The sequence below is a fragment of the Micropterus salmoides genome, unplaced genomic scaffold (assembly GCF_014851395.1).
Source record: "Micropterus salmoides isolate LMB-PRFRI ecotype aquatic unplaced genomic scaffold, ASM1485139v1 Ms_hic_scaffold_1897, whole genome shotgun sequence".
Taxonomy (NCBI): domain Eukaryota; kingdom Metazoa; phylum Chordata; class Actinopteri; order Centrarchiformes; family Centrarchidae; genus Micropterus; species Micropterus salmoides.
The window spans coordinates 8,713-19,595 of record NW_024041036.1 but is presented as its reverse complement, the minus strand read 5'-3'; the positions used below and the strand labels follow the sequence as shown (position 1 = coordinate 19,595).

Sequence of the window (10,883 nt, the reverse complement as noted above, 5' to 3'; positions counted from 1 at the left end):
TTTATGATAGGCTGCTATCGGTTGACGTCACCTCCGCCGTGACGCGATGCACCCATTCATAAAAAAGAGGAAAAAGAGAAACAACCCTGAGGAGAAACACTCGGAGACGGAGAAAGAGCACTAGTTGACCGGATCGGAGCGTAAAGAGTAAACGCGGTTACAATGCAGGGTGATGCGCTAAAAAAGGGAATCCACCGCAGGATCGGTGCGCCTTCTCCAGGTTTGGAGGGCGGTGGGGGCTCAGAGAGAGAGACGAAGATAAGACAGTAAGCCTACATAAGCACACTGAAACGACGCACGATGGTGGACCTGGGCGAGATGGACTGCCCGGTGCTGAAGCGGCTCCTGAAGGACGACAGCGCCAAGTGCCTGCTGCTGGACTGCCGCTCCTTCCTCGCCTTCAGCGCGGGGCACATACGCGGCGCCGTCAACGCCCGCTGCAACACTATCGTCCGCCGCAGGGCCAAGGGCTCCGTGCTGAGCCTGGACCAGATACTGGCCGGGGAGGAGGAGGTCCGTCCCGTCCGCTCCGGGATGTACTCCGCCGCGCGGCTGTACGATGAGAGGACGCAGGACTCCGACGCGGTGAATGAGGACAGCACTCTGACTGTGGTGCTCAACGCGCTGTGCAGGGACTCCTCCGGCACACGCATATACCTACTCAAAGGTAAATACGCTTTATTATTACACTCTTTAAATGGGTCAGCCTCTCCATGTGGCTAATGTTGAGAAAATAGGCTTCACTCAATGTGGTCATTACATTTCAGGATTCAGCCTCAAAAGGTCCATGGAAGCATTTCATTTAATATAACTGATGAAGGGTACTTTATTCTAATATAGGGTGATAAAGAGGCATAAAAATATTATTATTCCCTTGATACATTGTTAAAATCAGCCTTTAATTGGGGCAATAACCTAAAAACATTTTTTTTGCTCAAAATAGGTGAGTTATTTCCTCCTGCATATGGCGTTTATTCTTGAATAAGCCCTTATATTAGTCAAAGTTAAAATATACAATGAAAATTGTAATGTACAATGAAATAGTAATGATAAAAGTACACTTGCTTGGAAGATTAGTTTCTGTTAATGATTATGTTTATTTAATCAATGATAATAAAATAATTTCTCCACATGTCATTAATAGCCTAGTTTAAATGGATATGCCACCAGCCTATCTAGGGCATAGCTCATTTTATTTTTCAACCAACATATCAATATTATTTTAATGCCTTCATAAAGCTACTGAATATTCGTAGCTGCTCCTTCGCCTATAAACCAGAGATTGAAATGTGCTGCAAACTGTGCTTGCTCTATTTTATACACTGGTTTCATTTTTATTTTATCTGTTTTTGAATTTTACAATACACACACACACACTCGCTCGGTCACTCACAGCTACACACATACACACACAGACCAATGGCCGTGAGCTGAGTGAATGAGGTAATGCTGATGCGTACAAGCCACATCAAACCGGAGGGACTTACAGGACACCCGTGATCCTTTCAGAAACAGTTTGCCTGGGGTAAATCATAGATGGGAAGCTGTCTAAATCTAAAATCAACACTCGATTTACCCACCAGACTATATTTAGACTGCAGGAAATCTGAAAACCAAAGCTGCTGCAAGCTGCAAGCTGTGGCGCATTCTTTTTGTGTGTGTGTGTGTGTGTGCATCCTAATGACGCAGGCGCCTTGAAGCACAGGAGTGAATGTATGTAGCTTACAAAGACGACATTTTCCCAGTTAATCTGATTTGATCCCTGAGGTGCAGAGAGCGGTGGTCAGCCTATGTAATAAAAGCAAAGGGATGATGAGATTGTTTTCAAATCCACGGCAGTAGATACAGGACAGAGTAGGTCAGGGGTCGGTTTCAGTAAATAAATCCTGGTGCAAATGGTACTGGGATGTTAATGTGGTTAGCCATGCTTCTTTGTCCTCAAATATGTGTATGCATAATAATCTCTATTTCTGTAATGTTCCTGGAGGCTCTGGTGGTCCCCAGTATTGAGTGAATCTCTCATGTTTTACTATAATGTTATTTCTAATGTGGTGCCTTACTCTATAGTCATTTTTCTAGAGTGGTGTAATTATATCTTATGTCTCCTTTCCAGGTGGATACGACAGGTTTTTCACAGAGTACCCAGAGTATTGTTTAAAGACCAAATCCTTACCGTCCCTCACCAGCCAGTCCAGTATCGACTCTGCTTGCTCGTCTTGTGGGACACCACACCATGACCAGGTAAAACACAGCAGTACCACTGGTGTCAATCTGATGTAGTTCATGTGTGAACTGCTACTGAGTGTGTGTACAGCCAATTGTTCAGTCTGAAAACGAATGAGCGTTTTTCAATGGAAAAAAAACAAAACAGTTACCACACCAAAAAGCGATGTCTTTAATTAGCTTACTCGGTTAGACTAAAAGTGTTGAGTTCATAATAATATGTAACAGAAAAAACTGTTAAATGCATGATTTTGTTTCAGCTTTTTATGCTGTTCAGTTTCACATACTGACGCAGAGAGCTGCCGTGCGCAAACACTGGATGTTATTTGTCTTGCTATGCAACGGTTGTTCACTTTCCCACATTCATTCAACCACATTTGCCCATCTAGTCTGGGTGTCCAAAGAAGTGAAGTCATAGACTTGCTTCTTCAACGTAAACCAATGAAAATCCACTTTTTATTTAAATCAGTTATTTGTCTTTTGATAGGCTGCACTGGAGGCCATAGTTCACCATTGATTCACCTCTGCGCTACTTCCTGTGACCTGTTTGGCCTGGTTTTTGTTAGTGGTCTGCCATTTGAGCCTGCAGACTTTATGCAATGTTCACAGTCACATGTGGTGTGGGTGTAATTCCCCTGGAATGCATGAGGAGAGAGACACAGGCAGTCCTCTGTGTTTTCTAAGAAAAATGCTTGATAGTCTCTCAGCCACACTGTCAGGTGGGAGTTTTATTCCAGGAACACTGTAGCTTCCTGTTGCAGCATAGAAACGATAGGCCTGGTAGAATAGCCAGTTGTGGTATCTCACGCGCTATTTTCCTCTCTAACAACCCCCCTTACCCCTCCCCTTCTCCTCACATTACATCTCTTAGCAGTATTGATCATTTCCTGACGCTGTGTCAGTACCAAGTTCGTCAGCAGCAGTGACATAAACAGACAGAGCTCTTGTCAATAAGCCTCACTACCGGTATAGACCAGCAACCGACTGACCCCTCAGATCCAATGACAGGGAAAACAATACTTCCACTATTACATTAGAATAAGGTTTGAAATATGTTTCAAGATAAACAAAAATGGGTTGGCAAAGTTGGATTGGTGCATGTAAACATCAGGATATATGTAATTTAGATTAGAATATTTTATAAATATTTTTGTGTGTGTGTGTGTGTGTGTGTATGTGTATGTGTGTATATATATATATATATATATATATATATATATATATATATATATATATATATATATATATATATATATATATATATATATATATATTATATATATATATATATATATATATATATATATATATATGTATGTATGTATGTATGTGTATATATATATATATATATATATATATATATATATATATATATGTATATGTATATGTTCAGTTAAATATTTCCTCTTTATAATATGCATAAGACAGCAACAGATAAAACACAGCTATTAATCATAAAAACGATGTTGGTTATGTGTTGGCTTAGGCATTTAAATGTTATGGCCAACAGTTAATATTATTACCCAAAACACAACTAAACCAGAAAGGACAAATAGATTGACATATTCAGTCATGTCTCAGTCAGTGCTATAACAGCATGTACTGTGCAGTATGCAGTAGCACGTAGTACTTTTGCTTACACTGTATCAGCTGCAAACACATGTTTGAGTAGAGCTGACTTTCAGAGGAAATGTTGCAGAATTGTGCAGCACATTTTTCTCAGAAGAACAGTTCTTTCTTTCCACCGATGAAGTGTGATCACTGAGAAAGTACATGGTGTCCTCAATGAAGCATGACAGAATGGCGAATGTAAATCACCGGGATAAATCTGTTGTTCTTGCAGATGAATCAATAACACGCTATTTCCACTGAATTTCTATGGTCTGAGCATGTAAACATTAGTCAGCCCATCAGACACGCAGCTCCTACAGCAAGATGTGTTTCCTTATGGGGAAATAACCTAGCTTGAAACAAACGAAATGGCCCGTATCGAATGACCCCACATTAATCACAGATAATAAGCTAACCCTGGCCGATGATAAGCATGGCTAATGTGATTTAAAAAAAAATATTTAAGCGAGGTCACACTTTCACTGAAGACATCTGGTCTTTGGCATCTGCTTCTTTGTCTTATCATGTAAGCTGTTATTCATTTAAGTAAATTATGTCTAACATGGCTCTAAGTTAGGTTGGGTCAGGAAATGTTTCTCCATGTAATGACTCAGTGACGTGAATTAATGAATGATTAATGCACAAACTGCCTCCGATCAGAAAATCTGCCTCTTCACTGCTGATTTTAGAAATAAATAATTAATCATTGTCCACCCGTATGTCTTTCGTTCAGGGTGGCCCAGTTGAGATCCTCCCATTCCTCTACCTTGGCAGCGCCCTCCACGCCTCAAAGAAAGAGGTCTTGGACGCCATAGGAATCTCCGCCTTGCTGAATGTGTCCGCCGACTGTCCCAACCACTTCGAGGGGGCGTACCAGTACAAATGTATTCCTGTGGAGGACAACCATAAAGAAGACATCAGCTGCTGGTTCCTGGAGGCTATTGAGTTCATAGGTCAGTGAGGAAGTGTGTGATTTGCATGTATGGGTGTGATCCATGGTGGATAACCACAAATTTAAATGAGCTTCCTGCTGCAGCATGTTATTGTGGTTCGTTTTTAGGTCACATACTAAAACATTTCATCCGAGTTATGTTTATTTGTTCATTCATTTTGGAGTGATTGTGTACAAGCTCTTGCAGTTCCTGCTGGTAGATGTCAAAGACCTTTTTAATATTAATGACATATGTAGGGCTGCAACTAACGATTATTTTCATCATCGATTAATCTGAAGATTGTTTTCTCTATTAATGGTTTGTCTATAAAACAGCAGAAGAATGCCCATCACAATTTCCTTGTGCTTAAGGTGGCAGAAAATGTCTTGTTTTGTCAGTCTAAAACCCAAAAGATATTAAATTTGCTATAATGTAAGACAAAGATCAAGCAGCCGATTCTCACATTTGAGAAGCTGAAACCATCAAATATTTGGCATTTTTGCTGCTCATGCTAGCAAAACTACCTCTCTTCTTAAATCCCAAAACCAGAATGTAATGTGCATCACTTCTCGTGTGGAGTCTGAGAATTTTTCCCAGAAAATAGCTTTTAAGAGAACTACAATGGAAAGGATTTCCGTTTACTGGACACAGGCACATGGTGACAAATCAGACATTTATTTGTCGGAATCCAGAATTATTTCCAAGTAGCCCTTTAACACACACATTTAAAATCTAACAACCAAAATCTAGTCATCTGAATCCATTGCAGAACAAAACGATGTAACACAATCAAGGTAAAGACATATGATAGCATTTGGAATGATAAAATATTCCAATCAGTCCTGTCTCTGCAGCGTGATTTCTCATTTGTGTTTGTGTATATAACATAGGCAGGTGTGTGATTTGCTATTCCTTTGCATATCCATGGGGTGTGTGTGTTTGTTTATGGTTTCCCTGTGGTGACTGTATGTTTGTGAGCATGTACTCTGATGTGTATGTGTCAGTGCTGGTATGCGTCATAGTTAGCTGCTGTGGGACCAGAGTCTGACTCATCCGCTGTTACTGGGTGAACAGACGCTGTGGTGGAGTTACCTGAAAATCTGTTTGTGTGTGAAAGAGAGTTTGACAGAGGCACAATGTAGACAAAAGCAGAGCACAAAGGATGAGGGATGGGGAAGGGAGGTTGTTAGCAATCAAGCGAGACAGAAATGCAAGTAAATCATTCCAGAAAGGTCATGGAGGAAACCCGGATTCAAAGCATTGGGTTTATATCCACAGAGCAGCACAGCCAGCAGTGGTGCAACATTAGATTAAATTAATCGACATGGAAAAAAAAAACAATAAATGAAGTTCCTCCATTATCTTCTTCATATTCTGTGCTTCCAATTTCCTGCAGGCCACTACACATGCACTGGGACATTAACACGACTAATCGTGAGGTTGTTGGGGAAATTGAATCACTGTAAACGCTTTAATCAAACTATTACATAAATCTTCACAGTATCGAAGTAATTGCATGCGTCTGAACATCCTGAGAGAGGCAGAGACATAAATAGGACAGGGGAGGAAGTGTGAAAGAGGCTGATGAGCCAGAATTTGTTGCACTTGCGTGTTTCAGTTAAATGTGATTTGCTGCTTTCTCACTTTGAGGTTAGCTACTGGTTTGACTGCACCGGAAGGGGAAATGAAAAGAGCTTGAGGGGAAAGCGTCACTGTACATCTGTTGGGTTAAAAATACTGTAAAAGAAATTACATTTTAAGGTGATAGTTTGTTTACAATGTTTTCCATCTTAGTTCAGGGTGTTAGCGTGCCGGTTAACATTTGCCAAGCACGGCTAAGGCTGATGGAAATGTCACTCGTTCTGCAGGCGTTTGGCCATAAACACAAATGGACAAATCAAACATTTGACCTGATCATGCCGCTACATGATAAGCTATTGGATACCCAAAGTTCTCACTAATCATTGTGAGGGGGAGTACGGGGGTCTGTACCAAATTTCTTTGCGACCTATCCATCAGTTGTTTTGACATTTCATTCAAAACCACAGAACCTCTTGGTGGCGCTACAGGAAAAAGCCAGTCGATTCAGTAGATGTTGAGAGATTTTTGTAGTAGCTTATAAAAACGGAATTATTTTTACTGTCCATAGAAACCTCTGACTTTGGACCCCCCTCTCCTCAGATTCAGTACGGGACTCCAGTGGGCGAGTGCTGGTCCACTGTCAAGCAGGCATCTCCCGCTCCGCCACCATCTGCCTGGCCTACCTGATGAAGAGGAAGCGGGTGCGTCTCGACGAAGCCTTCGAGTTTGTGCGCCGGCGTCGCAGCATCATCTCCCCTAATTTCAGCTTCATGGGGCAGCTGCTGCAGTTCGAGTCGCAGCTCCTTGCCACCTCGTGTGCCGCCGAAGCGGCGGCCACGGCGAGCCCGCTGCTCGGGCCCAAGTCCTCAACGACCACCACCTCGACGACAGCCACGCCCACCTCGCCGTTCATTTTCAACTTCCCGGTTTCAGTGGTGAACCCTGCCTACCTGCACCACAGCCAGATCACGACCTCCCCCGGTTGCTGATGGATAGCCAATCACATACTTCCCCCGACAAAGTAACTGAGCACAGACTGGGCTGTCATTGGCTGGACGATCTGTCAAGTCTTACTGGCCGCTGCAGTATAAATATGCTTCCAGTACGGGTGAGAGAAGTGTCATGGTGCCTGAGTCAAAACTCAAAGACTGAAACACTTTTTAAAGTTCAGAAACCAGTCAGCACTCCTTCCATTTCAACACAACATTTATTCAAATTGACCAAAAATGAACTGTAACTCATTTCAGTAAACGAGTTTGGATGGAGTGCTGGACTGATGTTTACTGACGATACACCCTCTTCCGTGAGAAACAACAACAACAACAACAACAACAACATGCACAGAGGCACACTGACACACAAACACTGACACGGAGAGGCATGAGCAGCAGTGAACACACACTTTCTCTCTGTCTCTCTGTGCCTACACACGTTCACGACTACCAACTGAATAAGCTCAGTATGAAGACAGGGCCTGTTGCTATGGAGACAACAGGTCTTTAGGAGAGGAGATGGACACAGGAAGGAAGGAGGAATTTTAAGCACTTGCTCTTTCCCCTTTGGGTGTCCCTCCTGTTGCCAGACAAAAGAGATGGATGGAAAAAAAGAGGGGAGGAGATGCTGATAGAAAGCAGGAGCCTCTTCGGTGACAGGTGCTCTGCCGGCGATCTGACCGGAGCTTCCTGTCTTTCATACGTCCTCTTCCTGCACCCCCCTCCTCCCACACACACACACACACACACACACCTTCCTCTCCTCTCATCTCCTTTTTATCCTTTTATATTCCGTCCCTCCTCCTCCTCCTCCTCCTCCTCCTCCTCTCATCTCTGCCTCTCATCTTCACCCCATCCGCCCCCTCTCCTCTGCTCCTCATCTCCTCACAAGAGAGGCTAAATAAATAAAATTAGATGCCAAAAAAAGGCCAGGGCCCTCATAAATGGACCAGGAAGCCCTACTGCAGGCCCCTGATACACACTGTAGGAAACCCCCTTCTGCTACATCACAAAAAGGGTTGTTATGGACGAATGGACCGTAAGAAAAAGCCCCAAGAGAATGGCGGGGTCACAAAAATTTATTATCGCTTAAAGATTGAGCATTATGTTATTTCTGGGACATTTTGTGACACGTCGTCTTTTTCCTGGATTTTGCTTTTATCGCAAGGCTTATTTTGGAGCACAGTGGCACTTGAAGAAAGCTACATAAAGAAGCATGCTGGTGGTTTTGTATGTTTTAATCCGTCTGTTTCTGTTCTTTTCTGCGAGTTTATTTTCATAGTGTACCCAAGTGAACTGAATACATTTGCTCCTGTAGGATGTAATTTCTTCAATTTATGGGCTAAAATGTGCACCACCAGCGGATGGTCCTTTTTAAGATGTTTGTGCCTTGTTCATAAAGGTGTCCAGTGGATTTAGGCATTCCTGGATTTGCCAGTGGAATGATCATTTTTTCTTAGCTGCTAGGGAGCAGATTGCTGAATGTTAGTCAGACTTAAAAACATCTCAGCAGTGCACCACAGGCCTCTTGTTCCACAATGGCAAAACAGCAAAAAGCCTCTCTCTTCATCTCTTCTCACGCACACTCACAGATGGACACAAACACATAATATACTGTATTTGAGTAGGTGGAAGTCCATATTAGGCAGCAGACTCAGAATAGCAATTTTTCAGGCTGACAAGACTTTTTAAGCTATAGAGTTAAAGCAATGTTTGAATAGATTTCCAAAGCAACAAAGACAAACTTGCTAAATCATTAATAGACATTTAAATTGGAGAGATTTTAGGGACCACATTTTCACGCATATATCCTCCGATGTTTTCACGGATTCACCTACCAAACATGAGTGGTTTACACTCTGTTTGCCAAACATCAGGGACCCTCAGTGTTGTTCCTTGTGAGGGGAATCCAGGTTTCACTTTTTAAATCCATGCTGGAAAAAAAAGAGAAGAACTTTGAGGCCATAATCCAATAACAGGAAGTTGTCCTTATGAATCAGTTCATTCTGTGTATATCTGAGTCCGGATGTGCGCACACACCCGTTCAACACAACCATAATCCTCCCCTGTTTTTTAAAGGTTGTCCACAGCGCTCTCCTTGAAGTCATGCAATACAACAACAGCAGTGACTTTTTAGCACGTTTCTTAATATGACATTTTCAGACAATGTTTGTATTGCTTTTGCTTTTGACTCCGTGTTAGACATCCAAAGGCACAAAGTCCACCCATGATTGCTTTTATACACGGGTCCTTATGTGTACACACACACACACACACACACACACACACACACACACACACACACACACACACACACACACACACACACACACACACACACACACACACACACACACACACACACACACACACACACAGGGTTTCAAAGAAGACAAACCCTTTTCTGTTTTGGAGATTGTCGGCACCTATCTCTGTAGCACTTTGAAGTGATGCAATACTGTATTTATAATTGATTTCTACATCATGGTGATGGTAGACTGACTAGACTTAACATAAAGACATTTTGTCTATGTAGAGAGAGTGAGACAGAGAGAGAGAGAGAGAGAATAGAAAGCCAGTCGGTGAAAAACGCAATACTTTGTACACATCTGTGTGGTACCTGTCTGTCTTTCAGCCTCTCTGTGTTAGTCCATCTGACTTGACTGTCCTCTGTCTGGTCAGTGCTGTTTACCCGTCATGGCAATATCAATCCTCCACTTGGACATTTATATTTAAAAAAACAAAAAAACCCAACTTTCCCTCAATTTTATTGTGGAATGAATAATCTGTGCATTTATTTATTACTGAAGATCTGCTGTTGAATAAACAATGTTCTTAATTAAGTTGTATGTGCTTCCTTTTTATGGCAGTGTGTGAAACTGAGTATGAATATACACACTTTTATAAAAGTCAATTATATGACAATAAACATAGTGAACAATGTATTTGTATTGATTCCGACATTGTGGGTAATTTAGGAATTAGTACATATGGATGTAGAAGTACAATAGATGATGCAGGTTTAGCTGCAGGTTCAAGAAAAGAAGTGCCTCCTCTTCTAAGTCATACAACTTTCCAATGAATTAGTTATACTTGGCTTCAAAAGTAAATAAATGAAGTTGTCAAAATAATCCAAGGAGGCCAGAGGTCAAAGACAAATTGTAGAATGTCAAATACATTCAAGGGGAGGACACAATAACAGTAACACAAAATGCACAAGTACTACTGCTCTCATCTCTACAATCATATGAAGGCACCTCTCTATTTGTGCCTGAAATAAAAACAGAATCAGCCTTATTGGCCAAGTATGTGTACACATACAATGAATTTAACTCCAGTTTTAAGTCGCTCCCAACATTACATGAAGTTACAAGAACAACTTTTATTCAGCTAAAAACAAGGACAACAAAGCTTAACAAGATATGTATAAATACACATACAACTCTTTAATATGAATGTTAAAAACTAATATTTACTCCCCCTTTCAGAGACAGGAATGTTATCTCGGGGGGCCATCTAGTGGTGAGAACATTTAATTGTCCTT

The 10,883-nt window shown here is 41.7% G+C and overlaps 1 protein-coding gene across 1 annotated transcript; it reads left to right on the top strand.

The window, feature by feature from the left end:
- Window positions 1-175: 175 nt before the first annotated feature.
- Window positions 176-10,182, top strand: LOC119909773 (dual specificity protein phosphatase 4-like). Its single transcript, XM_038727995.1, has 4 exons — window positions 176-667; window positions 2,114-2,241; window positions 4,568-4,787; window positions 6,948-10,182. Exons 1-4 carry the CDS (start codon window positions 301-303, stop codon window positions 7,334-7,336), a joined length of 1,104 nt encoding a protein of 367 aa, XP_038583923.1. The 5' UTR covers window positions 176-300; the 3' UTR covers window positions 7,337-10,182.
- The last annotated feature ends 701 nt before the right edge of the window (window positions 10,183-10,883 follow it).

Bases quoted from the DNA above. Each gene is read 5' to 3' on its own strand.
- LOC119909773 (XM_038727995.1), top strand. From the start codon at position 301: ATGGTGGACCTGGGCGAGATGGACTGCCCGGTGCTGAAGCGGCTCCTG. The intron at 2,242-4,567 runs GTAAAACACAGC...TCTTTCGTTCAG, and splicing joins GGACACCACACCATGACCAG to GGTGGCCCAGTTGAGATCCT. The intron at 4,788-6,947 runs GTCAGTGAGGAA...CCCTCTCCTCAG, and splicing joins GGAGGCTATTGAGTTCATAG to ATTCAGTACGGGACTCCAGT.